The 27102-nt window shown below is 36.1% G+C and overlaps 1 protein-coding gene across 1 annotated transcript in view; it reads right to left on the bottom strand.

The window, feature by feature from the left end:
- Positions 1-27102, bottom strand: part of PTPRQ (protein tyrosine phosphatase receptor type Q) — a 138599-nt gene that overhangs the window by 71671 nt on the left and 39826 nt on the right. Inside the window, exons 24-36 of the mRNA XM_086740047.1 lie at positions 23768-23896; positions 22862-23008; positions 21005-21177; positions 18366-18576; positions 16436-16588; positions 16142-16321; positions 15222-15329; positions 12508-12789; positions 9385-9567; positions 8214-8315; positions 5714-5834; positions 1912-2072; positions 269-414 (exon numbers count right to left, since the gene is read on the bottom strand). Of these exons, the coding sequence (XP_086596173.1) occupies positions 269-414; positions 1912-2072; positions 5714-5834; positions 8214-8315; positions 9385-9567; positions 12508-12789; positions 15222-15329; positions 16142-16321; positions 16436-16588; positions 18366-18576; positions 21005-21177; positions 22862-23008; positions 23768-23896 (2096 nt within the window). The remainder of the gene's footprint in view (positions 1-268; positions 415-1911; positions 2073-5713; positions 5835-8213; positions 8316-9384; positions 9568-12507; positions 12790-15221; positions 15330-16141; positions 16322-16435; positions 16589-18365; positions 18577-21004; positions 21178-22861; positions 23009-23767; positions 23897-27102) is intronic.

Here is a 27102-nt window from a genome sequence, read left to right as displayed (position 1 = left end):
TGTATAATATATGTACATATACTTTGCAATATGGAATATTACACAAAACCTATTTGCTTTAATGCTTAATGATGTGAATGTCCAATGAGATGCACAACACAACACATGATTACAAGATGTGCTTCTGTCTTTACAAGTTAAAAAATTGCCTGTGATAAATGAAATATTAAAAATAGTTATCTAGTGATAACTAGAAAATTTATTTAATCTTTATTGAATTATTAGAACACTTTATTGAATTCTACAAAAAATATAAAAAGAAGCTTACCTGTATGAATATTCCTGAATTATTTTTTAAATAGACCGAGTAGTACAGTATATTTCCATTAGGCTTTTGAGGAGGAGACCAGAATAGCATTATCGATGTGGAAGTAAGGTTTCTGTACACAACATCTTTTGGTGGATCACTTGGTGCTGGAAAAATGTTAAGTTTTAGCATATCTAACTCAAGGTTTTGTACATTCTAGTGCCCAAGAAACATCCACTATAGATTTGAGAACATCCTATGTTAAATTATATGTGTTTCTGATTATGGTATAAAAACTGCTTCTGGAAATTATGAAATAAAATAGTAGATGTAAATAAAAAACCTCCTTTTTTTTTCAGACACATTTGTAAACAGATACTCTTGTCTTATAGAATTTGTCCTGTACTTACTGGTTTGGGCACATGGAAAGTCTAATTTGCAGATATGGAAGTTGACTGAGTTAGGCCTTTATGCTCCATATTTAGTTAATAGGGGAAAAAATTATTTGTTTAAGAAAATCTAGATTAAAAGCTTTATTCTCTGCTGATTATAAACAGAATTTAGGCTTTCAACTCCTATAGCCAAACCAGATACTTAAGCTTGGACAGTACAATCATTTTGGTTTTTTCCTCTTTCCACAGCCTATTAAACGTGCAGGAAGGACTCTGTAAGTTTTCTTCAGTTAGTCTCTCCTCCTATTCTGGAAAGAATATCAGCTTATGGTCCTTCTCAGTAGCACAGTGATGTAGGAGATTCAAATTAAGTTCCCTAAGCCAGCTTAAGATAATGTAAATTCATATTTCTTGCCATCCAAGAAAATGCTCTACACAACGTGCAGCAGAGTACTGAACCTTGAATGTTACCTTATCTCTCTTGCTTTGTGCTGTTCTAGCTCGCATAAAATACTAAAATATTAATTGGAGAGAGAATTCCAGGATCAGTTCCTAAAAGTCCTGCCCTAAAAAGTCAGTTCATGTTTCTCTGACAGCTTCAATAGCAAAGACTGGCAATATCTACAACCTGATGATTTAGATAGTCTTTTGAGGGATGACTTTGATGGATGATAATCCTGCCAGTGACTGTGTATTGGGAAGTCAGTTTATCTATGCAGGATGACTCTGAAATATGCTTGCATACTATCCATTTTGGAACAGATTGTAGCAATATAATTGATGGAAAAACCAGAAAGCATACTTAAACTGAATGACTTTCAAAGCGCAGCATATAGCATGATCCTCTATAAAAGCCATCTACTGTGTTGGAACGATAAAATCATTAAAATAGAATAAGCAAATCAGTGTACACTTACAGATTTGTTTTTCAAGTTAAAACAATTTCAGACTTATAAGAGAGACTTTAAGGAGTATTTTCTCTATCAGAAGGTGTGTCACACCAAGATAAAGCGAAGAGCTATTAAAATACATTATAAAATTAGATTTATTTCAAAATGTAAAATGAAATAATTTTAATCTTTCCTGTCTTGATGGGAAATGCAAAGTTTTGCTCAGTAAATTAACAAAAATACCCATCATAATACGTGTACACACAAAAACAGAGACACACACAGACAGATAGGCAGAAAGTCTCTTCCTGACCAGACAAATAAGGCTGACAGAAATTTAAGGCTGAATGAAATTAAAGATTTATACTGTACATATGCTTACCTCCTTCAGGAGTTCTGAATGTTATAGTATCACTTTTTATGTTGCCATCTCCAAATCTTGTACTTGCTGTTAGGTAAGCACTATACTCATAATTATTTTCCAGGTCTGTGAACTGCAATGATGTTTCTGTTACATTAACACTCCTTTTTAATATTTTATTCCTGAAGAAAAAGTATTTTATTAAGTATATGCACACACCATTTCTGTATGTATACAAACTGTGGCACACAACACAAAATTGAAAAATGCAATATTGTGGTAAATATGAATATTTTAGGCTTGAAAAAAAGACTGAGATAACTATTGTCTTTTATGTTGAAAAGCTCACTTTTGTACTGTTGCACCACAACAGGGCTCTTAATTTTGCCTTAAAGAAAAGAAAAAAAAATCAAACCCCACAGAAATATATTTGTAAATTACATCAGTAAAGACAATGATTATATGGAATATCAAGGAGGAGCACGGCCATCCAGTAACTGCTATCAAATGGTTATGTGGTACCCTTGGGAAGGACACAGTAGGGCATAACTAAACTGTCTCCCTGGACAGGAATAGCGAAATATAAAAAGATTATAGCAGGGAGCATGCCCTACTGTGACTCTGTGAAATTGGTCAGAAGGCTGAAGTTATAAATGGAATAATAGAAGATGATATGGAACAGGAATTAGCTGGTGCTGAGTTAATTCTGGTGGAATGTAGCAGGGGATCAGAATGGAACTCTAGTCAGGTCAAAACCCGCCTAGAAAGACTATAAGATGTAACATTAATAAAACACTGGTATTAGCATAGGTATGAAATGATTATCAGAAAGTAAAATAAGATACAGAAATAACTAATGCAAAAAGTCTGCTATTCCTCATTAAATTAACTTGTTTTTAATGAAAAAAAAAATAGCAGGGAAAAAAAAAGATGGCTAAAGTTCCATTCCTGCAAAGATTTCTGTATGAGTGTGTGCACTGTGCCTTTAATGGGATTTTGTGCAGAGATGATAATTTGACAAGTAAAACCGAATATCTTGCTCCAGGAATCATTGTGGAGCTCTTCACAAACAAAAGCATGAGTTCTAATTCTGGAAAAAAAAGGGAAAGGCTGATTCAAAATTATGAGATGGGCTGATTTTCATCCTTTGATAAATGAATGTCCCATTAGCAAAGATCATCATGTGATACTCCTGAAATAAAGTTACATTAACAAGCAATTTGAATGAGAACATGTATGAGAATTAAAAACTGAATTCTCCCTATCCCTCTCAGATTTTGAGTGGAATGTCACTTGACATGGGAAACAATCTTGGTGACAAAGAAAGTTAAAGACATTTACATTTTTCCCAAACTTCTGACATTTTGAATAGCTGATAAAGAGATACAAAAGATAGCAGCTGCAGTTACCAAATTGTCTACAAAGAAAATACATATTTTCTTGGATCTTTGCTTGATATATTCTTAGTATGGAAAAACATAGCTGGTTATAATTTATGCAAGAAGAAAATCCACAGCTTAATGCTGCAAAGTCTTCTACTCTGGATAATTGCATTCTTACAACATCTTATTTGCCAAAAAACATGTCCACAATCAGGCGTAGTTAGGAAGAAGAACAAAAGCTTGGGGTGTTTCAAGAAAAGCTGATTCTCTGTTTAGAAACAACTGACATTGCAATAAAATTAATAAGAAAACACTGATCAAAGTGAGCAGTCTTCACAGACAATGAGAAAGAAAGTACATAGCAGAATAAGCTAAGCCAAGGAATTTTAATGAAGAACAATAATACTAAGCTATGAGATCTTTCATAAACCCAGACAAAAGCAGTTCTAAGAAATTGTATAGTTTTACTTAAAAGACAGGTACCATCTTTTCTTTAAAATCTGTACCTTAAAGTAGATCTACTCAGTAATTGTCTCACAAAACTTTGCTGAACAAGATAATGCCAAAAGCCAACCAGTTCAGCAATTTTGTTAACATGCCTTTAATACTCTAGAATTGCAGATTCAGAGAGCAGTTGTGGATCCTTGTTCCAAATCCATAAAAGGAAGTTTACCAAATTCTCTGTAACTGTTGCAATATATTTAAGAGAAGGAGCATTTAACATCTATATTAACCTTCCTCTTTTTGCTTTATTGAGAAGCCCTGGGACTGACGATTTCCCCCAAAACATGTTGAATGCCTCCCAAAAGCAGCAGCTATGGCATGGCAATTTGCCTTGTCAAATCTCACCCTGCAGTGCATCTTAGGAAATTGTGTAGACAATTCTGTTGAACACTTAAAATTCCCCTCCTTCCCTGCCCCCCTCCACATCAAAAAACAAGAAAAACAAAAAAAAAACAAAAAAACAACCCTCCAAGAAGAAAGTGAAGTTGTGGCCCCTTTGAAGGCAATGGGAGTTTTTCTGCAGTATTCCTTGCCTCAAGATGATACCTAATGCCTCTCTAATTTTAGATATGGCACAGTAACGACACATAAGACAGAGTAAGGAGATCATGGAAGGAATAAAGATAAGGCTTACTGTAAAAAGTTATGTGGTTGCTTAATTTAAATATTTGGAAAGATTAATCAGTTAACAGTTTTTTAAAAAATAACTCTTACTAACTCATTTGTCACAATAACAAAAGCAGTAATCTTTAAGGCAATATAAGGATGAAAGGTTGTATAACTTCAAGTCTTTGAACACAGCCTGTATCAAAACCATAATCCTTATTGTGAAGTAACTCTTTCATAGCTAGGGGATAGTCTTTAATTTAACAGGTTTTTGGGTTTTTTTTGTAGTTAAAGAGCACCAGATCTTGCCAATACAGTAGAAGTAACAAGACAAGGCAAATTTAACTTTTCTGGAAAGAAGAGCTCACTCCTGTTCACTTTATCACCAACTTCACTAGAAGTTCTAATTTAAAAAAAATATATATCAATAGGGACTAAGGCCAAACCCAACCCCAAAACTGTCAAGTAACATTAAAATAATAAATGTAAGCTCAAAAGTAGTATGCTTATAATAAAGACTGCTGATTTGCACATCTGGTTAACATCTCATAAGGTGCATATTAGCATTTGCTTCCTGCTCCGTTCTAGTGGCAATGAAATGGTACAGCAAAATGTTATATATTAAAAGTTATTAATAACAAAATCTTTTCACTCCCAGTGGAAGTTACACCTCTATGAAGAGGTGCCATATCAATAGACCAAACTGTTATGCACAGAAGCTGCAAGTTTTAAAGCAACAAAACTCCTTTTTAAAGCTGAAAAAAAGATCCCAGGAGGGGTAAGAGAAAAAAAAATAGGGAAAAAGAAAGGCTAGACAGAAAAGGAAATAACATAGTAAATGCAAAATATCTGTTTAAAAATACTTGTTTGCTCTGAATATAATAAATACAAAATATAAAGGTAGACATAACTGATAGCACATGCAAAGACTCTTAACATTGCTTTTACACACTTTCTACAAAAGGAAGCAATATCTCTCTTTCTTAAGCCTATTTCAAATCTCTTTGACAATTTAGCATAGCCTTGTGCCCTGCCTTACAATAGGCCTAATCAGAATATAATGAAAATAGTCACCATGCTCTAATTTAAATTTGAATTCATTCATAACCTTTAAAAAAAAGTTGAAAATGCTTACAAAATATTTAATACCCCAATTTTCAGCTACTACATTACATCTGAATTTGTATATACACATGGCTAGTATTTTAAGTGCTGGATGAATATTCATCCTCCAAAAACATGTAATCAACACATTGTGTAAGAAAAACCTAACATTCCTGATAGGTTACAGATTAATATTTATCCTCAGAACTATTTCCAGAAAATCTTACCAGACGTAAACTGTGTAATAGAGGATAATTCCATTTGGCTCCAGCGGAGGTTTCCATGACAACTTCATAGTGACACCCGACAACTGTTTTACGGAGAGGGATTCTGCAGGAGAACTCGGAGCTATAAAATGAGAGAACAGAACACAACATCTTGTTAAACAGCTAAGATCAATGAGGTACACAGCACCCTTAAATAGGTTTTTAATTATTTGTGATGGGGAGTGAACTTTATACTACACTAGTACAGTATCCATCAACTAATGTTAAGGCGCAGCTTCTTTTCCTTTTTCTGACAGATGATAAAAGAAGATTTTGCATGGTGGTGTTAGAACATCTGTTTCTGTGATTCAATGGAAAAAGTACTTCATGAGAAAACAGAGCAATGAGCAGGTCACAGTGATTCACCTACCGTCCAAGTACATTGCTGTAATATTTTTTTCCCCTTCTAATAAAAGCGAGAGCTTTATAGGTATGAACACATGTAAAATACAGCAAAATAGCTCCCCTGAGGAAAAAGAGGTGCTGTAAAGAATTATATGAATCACCAAAAAGTAGAAAAATGGATAAGCATGGCACTGAGAGATGATAAAAATGTGGAATACTAGGCAGTGGTAAAATCTATTCACTCCATCAAATAAAGACCACATTTATATATTTAACACATCACAAAGACAAATACAAAGATAGGCATTGCCTGAGACCCTTTAAATTAATTTTAAGATGAACTTTACATGACACCATGTCACAACTGTGCAGGGAAACAACATAAGTAAATGAAAATGTTAGACCATGTTTGATTTAATTCTGAATTACTCATAAAAATATTGCTGAGGGAAAAATATACCCATGTAGGCATAAGTGATACTGCTTTGTACTAGCATGTTATTGAGAAGTAAATATTTTTCTTCATCTTGGTTCATGGATATGTGTTTCACTATGTAGTAATATTAGAATTACTTTTGTTTTTCTCAAATTAAACCAAAAAGCATCATGCACTAAAAATTCAGGTCATAGCTGTAGTCATGCATGGTAATTGAGAATATGAGCATAGCTATTAGCAAATCTATGAAACATTTGGTCTGAATCTTGGAACACTGTGTTCCTGTGAATAAAGAACATGTGGTGTATTATAAATATTGTTGTTTTTCAGTTGTTGTTCCTTCTTTCACTATTTCAAAAGTTGGCATAAAGGTTTTAGAACCCTGTAAATTTAAGAAAAAAAAATATTTTTCATGAACAAAGGCTCACTGAATTCAATGAATGTCTGTATTTACTAGCGAACAATGGTGACAGCTGTATTTAGTGTTTTACTTCTTATATTATCCTCAGTGGCTATATAATAAAAGATATGTCATACTGTGAATGCCATGTCTTTTCGGCATGCCTAGTTCATTTTACAGCTCTTATTCAGAGGAATTTTTTTTCTGAAGAACAGAATCTACATTGCTCTAAATAAAAAATCTATGCAAAAGATGAATTCATTCAAATTAGCTGTTTCCAGTGGGTTCTAGCAATGTTACTCTTGAGTAAAGGTTTATTACTGACAGTGTTACTGTAAGCCCGTCAACATCTTTGAGATTTGCAAAGATCCATTACCATCAAAAGCAGGATCTTAGGCAAGTCAGTATTCCCTAAGACATGACAAGAGACTTAATTTGAGAATGGCTGGTGGGATGTTTGTGTCAATGCAGCTTTAGTCTCAGTTTCCAGAGACTTCCTCCCTAAGCGATGGAGCGGGACAGACACACGCTCCTGCAAAATGAGAGTCACAGCATCTAAGTCAAGATTCTGCTTTGAATTTTTTTCAATATTTCCTCTCCAGAAGATACAGAGGGGACCAATGATAACTTCCCACAACTGAACTGAGTACTGAATGTATAAACATAATTTTAAAGTTCCTCTGCTGATTCATGACCTACGGTATTAATTACCAGGGGATGCAACAACTGTGTTCTACCCTCAGTCTGCAGCGCGGAACACTCCTCTGCTCCACTAAAAATGATGGACTTCGAGCAGTTTTTTTAAAATTAATAATTCTGTATCTATATATGTACATGCATCTGTTTATAAGAATCCAAAAATCTCTAAAGAAAAGAAACAGAAATATCCCCAGACCATTCAAGCTGCCTTTTGGTGGTTTTTCCTTTCTCCAGCTCTCACATGTCTGCAGAATCAAATACAATATTTAATTCTACCATGTGGTATATTAGATTAAAATAATATTAGCAAATTAAGATTCTTCAAATTCATAAGATATTGGTAAAAGCAAATGTCCACACACAGCAATCATGCCATTTCACATAGCTTGTACAGGTAAATACATTAAGTGATAGATGGATGAGTATGTTCCTGTGTAGATAGATAGATACAGATATCAATATAGAGATAAAATTACAAAAGAAAAAAGTATATAAAACCTACACATATCTGACATGAAGTGCAAGATTAATTTAAGACCACAGGCAAACAATGATACATTGCAACTTCTGTTCTGACTTACCATCTTCATCGGTCAGTATATGCAGAGGTGAACTACGAAGGCCTTCCCCCACTGTGGTACTAGCAGACACTTCTATAGTATATTCTGTATATTTCTTTAAATCTAAATAAAGAAGAAGAATTCAATAAACCAGCCATTCAGTGGGCCAAATTAGGGTTTTTTTAATGGATCATAAGTAGTTTTGATGTGCTCAATAGGCCCATCACTTACACTGATCTGTTTCTTTACAGACTGAAGCAAGCATTAGGAAAACTTGAACACAGCGTATTCTGCATGAACAAAAGAAAGGGCAAAGCCCTAACTACCAGTTTGTACTTCATATTCCTAGATTGCTTTACAGTTTGTCCTTGGCTGTACTCTGAAAATTTACTGGTTAAGGTACTGAGCTCCCAGCATTAACTGTTGTGTCATGCCTCAGGAATTACAACAGAATATAGAAAAAGATGCAAAAGTGAGTGGAAAAGGAAATATTTATTTTTATCCAGAATAAGATCCAAAAGATACGTAGGCCACATGAGTGTTTACTTTGTTACAACAATAGATGTGCAAAGAAATTGACTGAAATTGACTGTATTTTACTTTAAATATCTAAAATACAATGAGATATATGATAGACTCTATACTGTTTACGGCCCATTCCACCACACTAGGGCAGGACATAACAGGCTATTTCTCAGGACAGGTAGCAGTCTCCAGGGAGACCTTATAGTGGCCTCCCAGTACCTAAAGGGTTCTTATAAGACAGATGGGGAGAAATTCTTCAGCAGGGCCTGTTGTGAAAGGATAAGGGGTAATGGTTTTAAAATAGAAGGAGACAGATTCAGGCTGGATATAAGGAAAAAATTTTTTACAATGAGAGCAGTGACACACTGGAACAAGTTGCCCAGAGAGGTGGTTGATGCCCCATCCCTGAAATCATTCAAGGCCAGGTTGGACAGGGCTCTGAAAAACCTGATCTGGTTGGAGATGTCCCTGCACCTTGCAGGGGGGTTGGACTAGATGACCTTTAAAGGTCTCTTCCAACACAAACTATTCTATGATTCTATATAACTTTAAATAAAGACAAGAAGGATCATGTCCAAACAATGACCTAAGTAATCTACATCAATCTGTTGATGCCTTCTCAGAACAATTTACAGTTGATTTAAGTTCCAGATCATTATATACTGGCCTATAACACGTAGCGTCAGAAGAGTAGTGTTTATGATTCTTTGTTCAGTTCCATTAGTCCTCTTGAGATATATTGTGTAGGTCTGTATGATTCCATTGGGAATGGATGGTGGAAAAAATGATAATTCAATTTCCGTGGATGAGATGTTCCTATAGGTTATGTTTTCTGGTGCAGAATCAGGAACTAGAAAACAAAATTTAGACTCACAGAAGACTTCAGTCAGTTTCATTGATTTGTTAAGTATTTTCTTAAACTAGTTTAAATGAAACACAATGTAAACATTTTGATTTTTATCCTATTTTTTTTACAAAATTAATTGTAAAAGAGGCTGGAATGGAAGACCAAAAACACAAGACAGACACACACTGTAAGAACAAGGTATGGGTCATTTAAAAAAAAAAAAAAAGTTGATGGAAATCAGCTTAACATGCCAGATCAAAAAATGTAGAGCACGATACTAAACTATCCTTCTATAAGGATAGTCCATAACTATCACTGTAGTCCTCAAAGCTAGCTACTGTTAGAGATTTTTCATGTTGTGCTTCCATAACTTGCACTTTGTATCAGCAGCCTTCATCTTCTTCCTTTTCACTGGGTGATCTATACAAACTGGATGAATGCTTGCATAGAAAAACAACTAGAGCCTAACATATTGCTGTAAGGGCCCTGAGAGCATCCCCTCTCCTGGAGGTTTGGCTGCTGGGGCTCAGGAGACAGCTTAGCAATAGTGTAGCCAAGGGCTGCCTCCTCCTTGCTGGTGACATGCTCCCAAGCAATGCTGCAGTGAATCTGCAGCCAGGGCTGACTACTGGCCTCTGGGAGCTGCTTTCAGCTGGGGCTCTTCTGCTTTGTCCCTTTCTGAGCTACGGCTCCTGCTGCATTGCTGCCATGGCTGTGCTTGGCCTTCGACCCGCTGATCTAGTCATTGACTTCCAGCCTGACCTCAGCTTGGCCCCATGACTGCAGACCTGCCCAGTTGTTACTGGGTTGTGTCTGACTTGGTTAGCATCACTGAACCTGCTAACTCACTCTCCTGGCTCGACCTCAGACCTGCCTCATCAACACGGAGTGTTTGGAAATCTAGACTCCAGGCTGTCCCTGACTGCCATCCACAGACCTGCCCTGCTCCCTTCATTGAGGGTTGGTGGGTCCTGGCTAGTGAGGCCCCTGTCCTGCTGACCCAGGGACCTCCTTGGCTCTTGGCTTCCCATCCCTCACAGAGTAGCTGGCCCTTGCTGTGTCGTGACAATTGGATTTTGTGTGCATGTACCTGTCTGTCCTTAAACAAACACACAAATATGTTTTCCACTGATAGCATAATGTATCTTATTCCAGAAAATGATAATCATACAATGACAGCACAATGTGCCCAAAAGGTCAAGTAAGGCCTGGACATGTTTTTAGGGTGCCCTAAACATTCCTATAAATGTAGTGATATTTGATGAAACTCTGCGTTCAAATTGTTAAATAATTTCTGCTTACCCAATATCCAGAAAGGGGATAAATGTCATGAGAGGCAGTGAAATCAGCCCACAACTCTGCCTAATTTCATGGTAGAATAGTAACAGAGAACTCCCAAGAGCTCTTCAAATACACCAGCCCATTAATAGGTTGTGTTTCACTCAAAATGCTCTGTTCTCCCTTGGTTTTATTCTTCTCGTCTCAGAAGATGTTTTTGCAGCTTCTCATCTCTATCACAGGCAGCTGGAATTCAAATTTTTGTTCTGAGCACCAGGGGAGTTAGGCACTGCAAAAGAACTAACTGCCTTAAAATACAACTTTGACAAAAGATGGATGTCTGAGTTAAAGAGAGAAATAAAAAAGGTTATGTCTAAGGACACTGTATCAGTCAGGTGGGTGCCTACATACCTATGGTAGCTGACCAAAAAAAGTCCTCAAAATTAGCAAGTCTTGGCAGAACCAGCTTGGTGCTTCCATTATTACTGCTGTTTCATGCAATCTGAAAACCAGGTCTTTGTGTTCCTTAAGGGCTTGACTTGTTAGGCAGGTCTGGACCACAACTACTTCACACAGGAATAATCAAAGTTCATTACACAAACAATGACAAGAAGGAGCTCATAGTGATTCCACTGTGTTTTATCAAGGAGCCAGAACATCTCCTTGCCCCTTCTAAGAAACACCAGTATGTGCATGTCTTTCTATGTGCATGTCTTTCCTTACTGAGAAAAATGTGATAAACAGAGCATGCTTAGCTCCAGGGCTAGCTCTAGGTATAGACAAAGTAGGCAGTTGTCTGAGGTAGTAAATTGGTGAAGATGGCAAAAGGACCCCCAAAACACATGATCATCGTAGCAGTGCTACCTGGGTAGGCCTGAGTCCTAAAGGAAACTAACTTTCATGTCTGTCTCCCTAGCCACCTTTCATTCCTCTTTACAGCATAGCCCAAACATCTATTCCTCTATGTAAACCATTATCCTCAGCTTTTCCTCCAACATCTCTCCTGTTTAGCTCCACTGAAAATTTAATGATCCTCTACCTGTATTTTATACTCCTTTCCCTACATTGTCCTACCTTACAACTACTTACTTATTTCAAGTCTCCTCCTATGCCTTGTTACACCTCTTTAATGCTCATCTTTCACAATCCTCACTTCTAAATTTTCTTTCCTTTCTCAGAAAAGCCACCCCCTCTAATCTCTGCTGTTTTATCTGTATCTTCTCCAAAATACATGTAGTAACATAAATAACTTTGTCTGTGACAAAATAGCACCTTATCTGTGAATTCTGGGGTTTTTAAACCATTAGGATTGAATTCTTAGCAAGTTTCAGTTCATAACTTGAATTCCAAGTCACACTCACTTTTTTAAACCCTTCCTTTCCTACAAAAAAAAAAAAAAGTTTTTTCTGCAAGACACCAGGAATCTTCAAGGACAAATAGTAAAATATATGAAGCTTATCAGGCATACAACTTCCCACTGTTTTCTTCACTTCTTAATTTGCCTTACTATTTTATATTGTTTTCTATATAAAAAAGAAAAACTGGTTAAAACTTACTGCTTTGCAAAGCAAACACGTACTTACAAAATTAATTAAACTGATCTTCTGGGCTTCAAATGTCACCTTAAAGCAGCTGATTGTGGAAAATTTAGATTTTTATACTCACCAGTTTCAGAAGTTCTCACCACAAGTGGCAAAGATGACTGATTCCCATGGCCAAGTCTGGTGAATGCCCTTACAGAGATGTTGTAAAGAGTATACGGCTTCATTTCACACAGTGATATACTTGTAGATGAGGCATTTTTTATAAATAAATCATTGGAATCACTGTACAGAACTTCATAGTGAGTTATGAGACCATTAGGCTGCTCAGGTGGTAACCATCTCAGGTTTATTTCTGTTGCAGTTACATTTATTAACTCTACATTTTGTGGTGGGGAGTCTGGTTCTGAAATACAGAAATCAAAGAGAAAAAAATAACTTCTGAGACTTTCAATTAATTGAATATAGGACTGATCTCATAAACCTATTGGATCCTAACATTTAGATATCCTGAAGGTTACTGCAGCAATATGCATAGGTAACTGTACCAAAGGGCTACACTCACTTGCTCTCCTTCTCAAAGATTTACTACTTTTTACTTTTGTTAATTTCTGTGTTTCTTCTTTTTCACTAATAAAACTAGGCATCTTTTTGCATCCCAGACACTAGCTTTTCTGGAATTTATTTTCTCATCCACTTACAAATCTATCCAAAACTGCATCTATTAAGAAAAAAATCTCTTCTGTCTACCGCTTTCATGCAGACTGATCCTTCAAATCCTCTCACTGGCTTCCTTGAATTAAAGTTTTTTAACTTTGCCTGAATGCTGTCTTACTGCCTTCTTCTTAAATAATCACCCCACTTATTTCATTCAACCAACCACCGAACCAGGAAAGGGACAGTATGCACTGTAACTAAATTTCCTTTAGTTTACTGATACAGCTGCTAATTGACGATCATGAAGACCCCAGTGTAAATCTTGCATGCACTGGTGTGAAGGTCATGCACAAAACAAGTCCAGCTCTAGGATAGCATGTTGGGTAAATCTACTGGCAACATGTGATTTCATGTGACTTGAGCGAGCTGATAATGCATGGAAGTGTTGAAGGCGTGAGTAGGCTGCACTTATGAATAAAATCAGCTCTGAATGTCAACCTTGATTCCTCCGAAGGCTTCATCACTTCACCCCTGAAATAACCTGTCTATAAAATTTTAAAAGAATCTAATAAGAATCCAGAATTATGGTATTCAGTTTGTATACAAATTTCTCTATATAGATATTTAAGAATTTATCTTGAATTTTTTGGCCTAAAGGTCTCTCAAACCATTTTCATTCCCAATTTCTGAGCTCATGAGCAAAAAGCATTCACTGTAACGGATCACTACTCTGGATGGCAGTACTGCCCACATGGATATTTCCCATGTGAAGAAGCTTAATTTTCAATTGAAATGCATTTTGCAATTTATCTGGCATGGAACAATACTTTAATATCACAGCCTAGTGATATCAAGCCTATCTTCCATCCTACGTAAGTTATCTAAGACAGACGTAGTGAATCTTTTATTTGGAGATATCTTTCTTTTCAACTAATCAAGAGTCAAAAAAGTTTTCACTCCTAGATTGGCTAAAGACATGAATCTCAACTTGAATTACCTCAAAGAACAATTACTAGAGAACAATAATAACAAGAGAAGTGTAATTACACATAGCCTTGTACAAAGCTAGGAATTACTGGTGGCTTTCTCAATCATTTCATCTAGGCTTGTGGGCATCTCTTATCAATGGACAAACTCGGCCTGAAACTCCACTCTGAACAAATTTCTGTCATGCTCAGAGGCAGGGAATTGTAAACTTTCAGAGAAAAAGATACTTAGGTAGGTAATTTTCTGTTCTTGTGACATGCTTTTCCTCTGCAAGAAAAACTAGCAGCATAGAAGCACGCAACTTGTAAAAAAAAATTATGAGCACTTTAAGTGTCACTGTTTAAGTTGATATTTTGGTTGGTTGTTTATTCAAATCATCTAAGTTTCATAAATCCCCATAATTTTGAATCTTGTAATCCTTTACACTTTTTTATTCCCACTTAATTATTCTTCCCATATTGTAGCATATTTGGCAATGAGAGAGATAAATGACAACTGGACAACTACCTTCTTTATTACTTTGGTAAAAACTAGAAATAGTTTTCTGAAACCAGTGAAAATAAAAACATGATATAAATGAGAAAATATTAAGGTTTAATACTCATGAGTCTGCTCTATAAATCAAACTCCTGTGTTCTCCTTGCAAAGGCAAAATCCAGGTACCTCCTCTGTACCCTCATGGGTGGAGACAGCCTTGCAAGCAAGCAAGGTAGATGCAGAAGGTAGCATTATACAGCTCTGCTTATAGACAGCAATATGGCTTCTGAATTGTTGAAAGCTGCTACTTCCAGATGCTTCAAAACCAACCTAATTTCCATATGATAACATTTAAAAAAAAAAAAAAACAACAACAAAAAAAAGAGAAGCTGGAGTCCCAAAGATAATTGATTATGGTTTAGATAGGGTCTAGGAATGCACTATTTTCAGTGAAGGAATCTCAGCTCTGCAGATTTCTTCCCATTTGTCCATCAGGTGAAATTAGTTGATTGCTGGTCATGCTGCAGCTTTCATCATTATTTCTAGCACCTACCTAAAAATGGACTGAATGAAGTCACTGACTGATAGAAGACTAACAATTTCAACACTGATTTTATTTGTACCCGTTCTTCCCCTCCTTCTGTATGTGCTCAGTCTTCTGAAGAAGCACAAACTTCAGTACAAAAATCAAATCATCATTGCAAACAATGTATTTACCATCTTCAGGGGTTCTGACGAAAACATCATTCTCTTCCGATAAAGCACTTTCTCCGATTGTTGTAGAGGCTGCAACTCTCATTTTATAATTTGTGTACTTTTTTAAACCTAAAAAGATGAATGTAAAAAGATCTTGACTGTTGAGTGCTTAAACATATTTTTCCCTCATAGCTACTTATAAAATGGTTATGGTTCTTACAGGTTTTGATGAACATTTGTCATCTAAAAGACAGAATATGTATCGTATCATTTATGTAGGGAGAGCCAAATAGGCACTCAGTCAAATCAACAGATTTTGAAATAAGTCAATTGACTCCAGTCCTGTAAACAGCTTTAAGAGTTTATTTGTCAAAACAAAGGATGTGTATGTTTACATCAAAATATGTGATTTTATTCTATATGCATTACTCCAATTAGCATAAACAAATGCCTGAAACCTCATGAGGAATGCATTTTCTGCAATTACTATCAAAATTATCAGCTTAAAATAATAAATTTATTTATGTCAGAAAAATACTGTGAAAAATATTCAAATCTGAAAAAGAATTGTCAATTTAGGAACATCTTTCTATGAGGAAAGAAGAGGCTGAGGAAAAAATTCCTAGGAGAAATCCATTTCACGAATTACTACTCAGCACATTTCACAAATTACTACTTGGCACATTTCACAAATGACTACTCATCTTACCTAGTCCTCTCCTCCCAGCTCACATTCCCTACATATCCCTCCACAGTAGACAAGTCTGGCAGTAGTGTCCCAACCTTGCTTTTACATGCAGTTGTGTTGTGTGTGTGTGGATATGTGTGGACGGGGGAGATGTGGTCCACCTACCTTGCAAATGGCTACAGTACATAAAGCTGGAAAAAATAATTTTGTATAACATATTTGAAATATTTTTTAAAATCAAATGACACTGTACCTGTCATAAGTAAGCTGTTGTTTGAAGTGATTGTGTGGAACGCTCTTTTTGTATCCAGTTCCATCGCATAAACAGTATAATGAATGATTTTCCCATTGGGGTTTGCTGGAGGATCCCAATATAGCAAAACAGAGGAGGAGCTAATATTCTTGTAAGATATATGTTGTACTGAGCTTGGAACTTAAATGAAAATCAGAAAAATATAATAACAAGCAAATGAATTATTTAAAAAATTAAAATGTTTGGTGCAAGAAGTCATGGATGTTAACTTTTATCAGAGTTAAAACATTTTACCTTGTTCACGTGTGCTGACTGTGAGAACTGATGGTGGCCCTTCTCCAACAGCAGTGAAAGCAGACACGCTGACTGTGTAGTCTGTGAAAGGTACAAGGTCCTTTATAACATATGACAGTTCTTCAGCCAAAATGTTAATGGTATACTGATTACCTGTGATTGAATGGAGAGAAATAGTTAGTTACTCATAAAGTCTTTTTTGGTTTTTTTGCTTTTGCGTTCTGAACTCACTTTGACATGATGGCCTAGAAATATTTTATTGCAAAAGAATTAATTTTCATGGCAATTGCAAAAATATAAAGAAAAGTTTGTACTCCATCTCCTAACTCAATCAAAGAGAAGCTATTATAGGTCCACTTCCATGTGTATAATCCTCTCTGTTTTTCAGAGGTCTTGTATGAGGTATATAATTCAGACAGGAGGAATAATGGATAGAATGGCCTTGGTGAAAGAATGAATGAGTAAGAACTAAAAACATGGGGTTTATACTGACACCTATCTCCAACAAAATCTGAGAGAAATCTACGAACTCAAAAAAGGCTTGTAGATGCCCTAGTCGCCCCAGTGACTTCAGAATCATGGCTCCTGGGTTATTTGGACCTTTGGTTTGGTTTTTACTTTTTTCTAGTTGAGAAAGATAGATTCCATCTTCCTTGCCCTCCTAACTGTGCTATAATAACTGTGTTTAAAATGGCTCCCCTCATGGATCCTTTCACACTGGTATTTTTTAGCAGAAGGGTTGTGGTCAGCAGAATGAAGAAGACACATACGCCAACAAAGAGTTTCTGCTGCATCTGCAATAAAGTTCAAAGTCAGCAGTAACTCAGCTATGTTAGTCAAGATCACCTGTTACAAAGCTGCTATTATGCCAGTGCAACATGAAAAAGTGTGGGTGCTTCACATAACTGAGTATCAGGCTCAGATTTTTCCAAAACCAGCATTAAAATGGAGGCATGTAAAAATTAGCATGTCCTGTTGAAAATTTGGCTGTCAACAACTTTAGCTACTATAATAATTACTATTAAAAAATAATTGTGTGCTAGATTACAACAGATGCTGCCTGAAAACAATCATCAAACAAAACAGACATCTTTTAGCAACTCGATACTTCAAGCTGAATGAGGCTGTAAAAAGAAGATTCATTTTTAAAGCACTCTAAGTTTCTCTGTGTGACAAAGAAGATTCTTCAAGATTAATACAGCACAGAAAAGAGCCACTGTAGTTTAAACTAATGGATTAAATTCTGGTGTTAGATACTAGTGTATACAGAGGAATTCAGTCACTTTAACTAAAAAAGAAATAAAAAATAAAAACCTTACTTTCTGCCTCCTGCTCAAAACTCTCAATGTAAAAATTTAGAGTGGTATTTTAAGTCCTTGCCTGTCAGCTGAGGCTTACCTAATGATTGTAAATATCCGTATTTGGTAAAGAAACCCTGGTCCATTGATAATAGAGAACAAGTGTACATGCTAATGACATCACCATGTCATGGGGTCATCTCCACCTGTTTGTCACCCATATAGCGAAGTTGTAACTTTTTGACCTATTTACCTTCACTGACATTTGAAAACCTATTAGTCAAAAGGCTTAGAGAAATCAAGGTCTCTGAAGGGCTTGGAGATATGTTAATCCCTGACAATCACACCTGCTTTGGCAACTGTAATAACTGATTGTCTATGCAGCTTGGCTGATGGCTTCTGGGTGCTCCTTTCGCTAGGAAGAAGGTCAGCTGGGTGACAAGGGGCTAGTTCCTGCCTGTGTGGCATTCCCATTTGCTTCAGAAGGTTGTTTGGTAGTAAAAAAAATCTGACTCCAGCAAATGACCCATTCATAATTTGCTTGAACCATGTGCTAAAGATCATCCCAGGGACAGTGATGGAGGTCCTTCAGAACAAAGGAGCAGGTAGAAAAATATCCTAAAATATCTTACCCAAAGCAGAATGTAATTCTGCAGCTCCATTTATGGAAGGCAAATTATCACCAGATACGCTTGTAAATACTACTGGGGAAGCTGTCTGAATGCTGGAAAACATTTCAGCCGAACCTTCATACAATTCATTGGCTGTTTCCACTGAATTCCAAGTGGGAGAAGGTTTGATGTTTTCATTTATCATGTATGGTTCCAGAGAATCGATCAAATACTAAAAATTATAAATATAAAAATAAATCACAAACCTCATCATCACTAAATTATTTAATTAAATTTACAGATAATATAGAAATAGTGTTTGTATATTTGTGCATATATATATGCACACACTATATACATGTTGGCATAGAAACATCATTTTTCATTACAACAACAATTAACTTTGCAAAATACAATATTTCTCATGAAAAAGCTCAGCTGCCAGTAGCCTACAACCTTTTATTCATTTTTATTGTTTAAACAAACACCACATTTTTTTTTTTTACTGTAAAAAACATATTTTAAGAAATTAAAGTGGAATTTTAGAGCAAGGTCGTTAACTTTAATGCTATATTCTTGGAGGTATACTGAACAGACACATGTTTGAGCGTGAGAGATTCCATTTGTACTAAGCATGTTCCGAAATAGGGTTGCAGGCAGTGAAAACAAATGCCCCTGCTAGGACCTGAAGAAAAGGAATAACAGGGTGACTAGATCACTGAAAGGGAGTAAGGGGAGAGGGAGGAAAACAGAAGCTAATGAAATAAAGGGGAGAGGGGAAAATAAGGGAGTATATATGTGAAAAGCAGGAGTGAAAGAGAGGTAAGTGATACAGAGGTCCATAGGAAAGAAGGGACAAAAGACAAATGTTGCAAAGGGATGGCAGTAAATACAAGGGGGAAAAGAACTACAAAGAGAGGAAAAACAAAAGGAGAAGCGAAAAGAGAGAAGGGCTAGAGCACAGGTACAAAATGGTGTGTAAGCACTAGATCATTATGCCCCTTCAAAATCTGGGACTGAATCCAGGACTCCAGTGTCTCTAAATTGTTCTGCTGTCATCTGTGAACACTCCCCACTCACACATACAGCCCACTTCACTGCCAGAAAGAGATGCTTTTATAGTGATGTAAGTAATACACATTAGCTCTCTCCCTACAGACTCTGGGTGGAGAGAGGGCACAGCAGCTTTTTTACTGGTTTAACTAGGGGAGGGATTAACCACAGGCAGAGATACAGCATCTATCTTACCAAAGTACCAACAGGTAAAAGCTATGTATGTCTCATCTTCACCAACATTTTATAGCAAAATAGGAACCCATGTGCAAATAATTCTTCCTCCTGAGGCTTTTCCACATATAAGACAACAGCTTTCTATTGCCACTAGTTATTGAGTATCGTTAGCGCTGTGGATCTGACAGTTCAAATTCTGTTGATGCTCTAAGCTTGAGTCAACAGGGTTCTAAAGAAAGCAGTGTTTATTACAATTTGTTTTGCTTTTTAATTAGAAAATTACCTTCAATAAACTACAATAAAGCAGCAATGATGCTACACTAAGAACTCAAAAATTAGGAAAGCCCATCATCAAAACATGTCTGTTCAGACAATTTTCTTTTTTTTTCTGCGTCTGTACTATGATACAATCTTTAATTAGAGTTACATATTTGGATATAACCAGGATGCCTGCCTGGTTTAATGAATGGATCCTTATCCTCATTTTTTTTCCCCCTTACTCCTTATTTAATGTTTGGCTCCAGGGCTCTTCTTAATGTATACCATTCCACTTGAAAGCAAACTCCTTCATTGAGCTCTACAGCAAAAACTCAGATTCTGTGTAAGATCCAAAGAAAGATATCATTGTCTAAAAAAAAAAAAAGGAATTATGTAAACTTTGGGCATCTATGTTCAAAAGTGAGACCAAAAAGCCTTACCTCAGAAAGCACTCAATCCCAAACAATGTTTTCTGAGGGTCTACATTTCTGTAGACAGGGTGCTGTGTGCTCCGAGCTGCCCTACCTAAGCATGTAGAGTATATCAGCACCCAAAATCCAGAAGCTAGACTGAATGACAGCATAAGTCCCCTAAAAGTTTTGATCTAGTAGATGTGTGCAGGTATCCTTAGTGTACAACCATAGCATGGAGATCAGCATGTAGAATCAGACATGTAAATTCAAGGATATAAACGGCAGAAGAAAGACTAGGGGTGTTTGCCTTCAAAAGCACTTAATCAGCCTTGGGAGACTTCTGTTGAATTCATCTCTCCATAGGATTCATAATCACATCTTCTAGGAGTTTGCCTGGGTCGCAATGTATCAACCTAGGCACCTAAATCTGTACTCTTACTGTTAGGTCACCCTATGCTGCAAATAATGAAAGGGCTAGCAAGCATAAGACTGTGGGCTACAGCTTCCTGCCTTCAGTAGCTAAGACAGTCTGGATCATTCTGCCAGAATTATTTATTGTTTTCACATTGTGGAAACAGTATTCTTGGGATGTCTTTAAAACCCAGTCAGAGAAATAGGATGGAGTGAGGAAGGTGGCTTTTAAAAGCATTAATAACCCATCTGTGGTGCCTAATTCAACATTTTGTACCTATCAGATAAGGCAGAGAAGCAAACTTAATTTAGCAGAGAAATCTGTATGAAAAAAAAAAAACTCAATACCTTATTTTTTCCATCAAGAATAGTGTTTTCCAGAGTGACCTCTGTTTCCTGTACATGTACTCTAACTCTGTACTGGGTAATAATTCCATTTGGTTGTTGTGGCTTCCTCCAAACAATTTTTATATATGTGGCTTCCACTTCTGCTAGATGTAAATCTGATACAGCACCTGGGACTAAATGTTCAAGAAGAAACTTGATTTAATTAAACATCTACAATTATCACAAGCTTTTTCAGCACTGTGTGTAAAGTACAATAGGCATTTAATCAAATTTCACATCCTTATCTTCTGAGTTGCTCCTGTGCAGGTAGAGAGCTACTTCACATGATTTCTTAGCAAACAAGTTACAGTTCTAAAAATATGCACACAGTTTTGTGACATTTATGACATATATATGAATACAGTCAGATCCTAAGATGATGTAAATCAGGATAGCTTCACTGAATTCAGTGCATTTGAAGCAGGTAAACTTTTGCTAGCTTCCTATATGGAACCGTGATTACATTGAAAAGGAAAGCTTAATTCTAAACTCATCAAAACTCATACCAGAATGAAGTAAAAAGCTAGACAAAAAAAAAAAAGGTGATATATCCTGTTGATTTCCCTCTTATAACAGGTTTTGGTTCAATTTATTCTTCAGCTATACAGCAGTAATGATATTATGTATGATTGCCAGAGATCAATAGAATATAATTCAATAGAATGATATTCAGATCTGACATTAAAATTTTTGTTTCCTAATATACCTCAGAAAAAGACAAACTTGAAATTACTTGCAAAATGAAGGTTTGTAGATTTGTCATTAAAATGAGACATTCTATGTCACGCTTAAAAAACAAAACAAAAAAAAAAAACAAACCAAAAATAACCACCAAAATCACCTTTGGTTTCTGCAAGTGAGTTTAGACAGAAGATGAGCATGACTGTACTGAGGCAGGTCATCTCTAGAATTTGTCTCCAAGAGCTGACAAAAGTAGATACTTCAGGAATAAACATGATAAATAAGGATAGGTCTTCCTCCTGCTGTTACACCTTGACAGCAAGCAGTGCAACAATCATTGATCAAGAGATTTTCTATATTTGTGCTGTGTGACATAAACACAACACAGAAATAATCATCTTGAGACTGCCTGCCTACTATACACTGATTCTCAATTTTTTTCTAGTTGCATCCTCAGATGCAGAGCAATAATCCTGCACAATCTCACACACATGTAAGATAAAACTGCATTTCTGTACAGCAAAGGCCTCTCACCTGGTGAGTTGACTATTGGGAACCAAAACTCCCAAATGACAGAGTAGGTGGCTCAGGGGCAGAACCAACCCCTTGACTGCCGCAGGACAAGATCTTGATGTTGGGTCTACCTCAGAGCTATGGTCCCTGGTGAAGGTGGTTCCATTAGAAACTGGCATGGGCCCTTAGATTTAGCGAAAATTAAGTCAAACTAATTCAGTCAAACATTCGCAGCTGAACAAACCAGCTTGGAATGTGGTGGAAATCCTGCACTGTTCTTTCTCTTCCACTTGCTGCCATCTAACGGGTAGGTGGGGGATCTGCAATTTAACCATTGTATCTAAAAATTACTTTAATTCAGGCAGAAACTACGTTTCATTCACAATCTCTGAAGGCTTCTGATAGCAATTTAGTGACAGTGGATGAATTAGAAAAAATGGTGAAATAAGTTGACATAATACATTTCCAGCTAATTTATATCATTAGCTTGTTATCCCTCTCTTGTAAGACTCTTAGAACACAACAGTTATTTCCTTTGCAAAGTACCTAAAAGGCTTTGAAGAAAAAATTGAAACCAGTTATCATGTACTGTATCATTTACTTCACTTCTTAATGCTTACTTACCATCTGCAGGAGTGAAAACCGTAAGGTTAGTTTTTGGCCCCACCCCAGCACTTGTTTCAGCACCAACATACACGTCATATGTTGTAAACGGCAGAAGGTTACTAAATACAAACTTATGATCTTTTGTGCTGTTATCCAGAATATGACCTGCAATGAAAAATGAAGAGATTCTAGCTTAAAAATAAAAACAGTTCAAAGCTACTTTCCAGGATGACGAATGATGAAAAGCCAAAAATTTTTGTGAAAAAATTATTTGGTGTCAACTTCATTGGAAATAATACTGAATGTCTGGGGAAAAAACAAACAAACAAAGGCACCTCAAGAAGGTATGGGTTTTAAGAGGAAGGAATTTTTTTTGTTTATAAATTTATTTCTATTGCTTTTCCTGTGTGGTCCCATAAAAACATTAGTATACAGCTCATTAACTTCTTCATTAACTACAAGCACTTATTTAATTTCTTTATATAAACGTCTGAATTTTAAAAACTACAAAAACATCAAAACAGACTTATGCAGTTGATTGTATACTATATGGGAATGAAAATCCTCCAGAAATCTTTAGCAGATGTTAAAGAGAAAAGAGTAAAGGTAAGATACAGAATGATTTGGACATATAAGCACCCTAACACAGCTGCAAGCTTAGTCTGTCATCTCTCTAAAAGAGCGAGGAAAGTTGTTTTCCTCCCCTCTTAAGAATACTTAATGTGAATTTAAATGCATACTCTTCCTCATGATCGACAGACATTTCCCTTAAAAGTAATCTAAAATCTATTTAAAAGATTAATAGTAAAAGGAATACATAGCATTGCTTTCAAATATTAGTTTTTGATTGGCAGGGGCACTACGAATGCAAGTGTAAGGAAATAATCAAAAAAAAAAACCAAACAAACATAAATTCAGACTTACCAGATGGTCCGTACAGCTCAACTCTGTAACTAAACTTTCCTGTTACTACGGTTGGTGGGTCCCACATCACAGAGAAAGACCTTGCTGTAATGTTGCTCTTGGCAAAATTTTGTGGTGGATCTTCTGGAACTTAAACAACATTGGAAAAAGTCTTTGAACATAAAATATTTTATATTAGGATTTCCAAAAACCACATATCAGACAATTCATTTTGAATATAAACAGAATATTCTGAAGGGAAGCTACATTAAAAGCACACCTCATTAAAATGGCTTATTTTAATTTAATTCCTTTTTTAAGGTAATGCTTGCAAAAGGTATGAAGAGAGCTGGTAGTATGCAAATAATCCTTAAAAGACAAAGGTGGCAGGGATTCTACCAAGTTTAGTATGGACTTCAAAATGATATAGATTACATAAAGAAGATGCTCAAATATGATTGTGATGCTCAGCAATACAGAGCTCACATTGGGTACGTTTTTCTTCCTTGAACAGGTTCTTTTTTCATGAAGACAATGCTTCATATTGAAGATTTCTGACAGCAGTAATGATACACATTACTATCTGAAAAGACAAACCTGGAAACAATTAAGCTTGCAAAACCATTGCATACTCAAGTAATTTTCTATTTTCATGAAACTATTCACTTTAAACAAATTCCATACTCAAGTGATTACGGAATCCAATCCCTGTCCTTTCTACCTTAATGAGAGATTACTATTGAGATGAAAATCAGAATTGAAAGACAACTAAATGAAGTGGAATCCAAATCTGAATCCAAAGACAACTAAAGGAGGTGGAATTTTTTTACATCCATATAGAGTAAAAACAAACCTATCCTCAAAAATGCTGTATACTCGAGCAAACTTACAGAAACTGCTCAATATAAATTTTTACAAAAATCAGGTCTTAATATGTCATGGGTGAGACTTAAGTTGATATGGAGACATAGATTGATCCTGTAAACAAATATGCAAGTTAACTAACATACCACTCTTTAAAAGTACTTTTACTTTTACTAAAACTGATGTGCAAATGAAAGAAATACAAAATTCTGTCATTTCTAAAAGCTATGCTATAGATTGGTCAGTGGTGAGTACTTAAACATTCTTAGTTATGCAAATTGCATCAGCTACAATTTCACAAAATTCTGAAGTATCATCTTAAGAGTCCACTTTTTTTTCCCCCAAGGTTTAAATATTTTCTCTTAGTAGAAGCATCATCCCCTTGACAGCCATCCCAGCAAAGGAAATATTTCCATGCTGAGTTTTCAAAAAATATTTACAATGAAGCACTTTAAAATGCTTTAAAGAAGTAGCCTCTTTTTCAAAAATCAAAGCAAGAAAAAAAAATCATCTTTGTCAAGAACACAGGAGAGCTTCAGCATGGCTCAGAAAATTCTGGTTGGAGGGGCAGAAATAATTTTCAACATTTTAAAATGGAACTGAGCTGTATAATACAGACTCATATCACCTTCATCCGTGTGGCGGAATGGGCATGACAACAGCTCCATGTCCTCCTCCTGTGTGAGCAGGAAAGTGGTATTTGAAATAAATGCACTCTTTATCTTCCCACCTGCTATCACAAACTATAGCCCATCAATTCCTTTCCCTCATCTCAGACACTCCAGTAGAGGACTGAAATGTGAGGTTTTGGCCATACGAGAAACTGGTAACTTGGAGAGGGTAGCTAGTGTGACACTAAAGAGAATTTTGTAAGAATGAAGACATTTGGAAAAGGGAAGTAGATTTCAGTAATTACAGACAGACTGGATGATGGTACTTGATACTGGAGGGGGGACTTGTTACAATGATTGCAAAGCAACACTCCTAAATTCTGATTTTACTATATAGGCTATATACATAAATACAAAACTTTAGCATGTAAAAACACCTTTCCTACTGAAGCAAATGAAAGGTATGAAAACAGACATAATGAAGCAGAATGTCTATTAACTCACAATGCCTTCCTAACAAATCACCAATCAACCCTATGGCCAGCCACCAAACGGGTTCCTTGGCACACAGGCAGCCAGGACTCTCAGGGGAGCACTTTAACAGCACCTGAATGCTCTTAAGGTGAAGATCTAAAAGAGGTGGATCCAGAAGGTTGGGTGTGCCAGTGTGCTGCTAAGAGGAAGGACTTGCTCAGGCTCAGGCCAGCCATGAGTGCTGACCATGGGTGTGCCAGCGGCTCTGGGCACAGCACACATCCACCCACACTGACCAGTAAGACAACCTCCCTTTTCCCAGATCATGCTTTAATGGATGAACCACGGCTGTACAGACACCCAGTAGGCAAGGACTGGAGATCTTCTCTTTCAAACAGCTGACGTTTTTCTATGTATCTGGCAGAACTAAACTCCATTGTATCAGCTTTTCATCCCTTTCCAGGGTTTTCTTATAACCAGTGCACCTATCCCAGGATGTTAACAGGGTGAAAAATAAACTGGAAATCAACCCTGAGATCATTAGAACAGAAACTATCCAAAACTTTACTAACCCTAGACAGAAGAGCAAGGAAATTTTAATTCTAGCAAAGTAATTCAAATGAACAGTGCTAGGAGGGAATTAAATTTCTTTTGATCTGAACAGTGCTATGAATTCTGGATGTATGAAAGGGGAATCCAGTAACATCAAACTGTGTCAGGCAAAAGAATGATGTACTAGCAAATAGAAAGTCAGAATAACATTTCTCTAGAGCATCTTTTTGGTATGGCTCTATTAATAACGTTGCCTACTACCTAAGCTATTATAAAACTTCTGCTCCTGCACAACCTTAGTTTCCAATTCTAAATTCTCAGTGTAGGTAATCCAAAATCAACTTTCCTAGTGTTTAAAGATTTCTTCAGCACGGAACAACTTTCTGCAATAGATCCAGACTGAGGAACAGGATGGGAGTTTTCTTTATACTGCTTATTTTTCCACAAAGGCAAGAAAGCTTTAAGTGTATTGCTACATATACAATACAAATACTTCAATACCATGCCTGACACTTTCTCTATTCATCTGTTTTTCCACTTCTCCTTCCATTGTGCCATTAATTGCAGTTCTTAAATTACACTCAGTTTTACATAAAATTTGATCTGTCCTGAACATACTTGGGTATCTTTGGCTTACAATAATAACTGAATTCCCACTCACTGTACATTATTAGATACATTAATAGTTATATACAATTTCAGTTGATTCCATCACATAAAATTAAGTAATCATGTGAAGGGGAGCATGATGCAGATATAGACAAATTCAGACTGAAGTATCTTGCAACATAACTACAAACGAATATTCTGAAGTTTTCATACAAATCTGAGAACTTTATTTCCATTTGAAAGCAG

Source organism: Chlamydotis macqueenii, chromosome 1 (assembly GCF_036417535.1).
Source record: "Chlamydotis macqueenii isolate bChlMac1 chromosome 1, bChlMac1.mat, whole genome shotgun sequence".
NCBI classification, from domain to species: Eukaryota; Metazoa; Chordata; class Aves; order Otidiformes; family Otididae; genus Chlamydotis; species Chlamydotis macqueenii.
The sequence above is the reverse complement of the archived record's forward strand: the minus strand, read 5'-3'. Positions and strand labels throughout refer to the sequence as shown.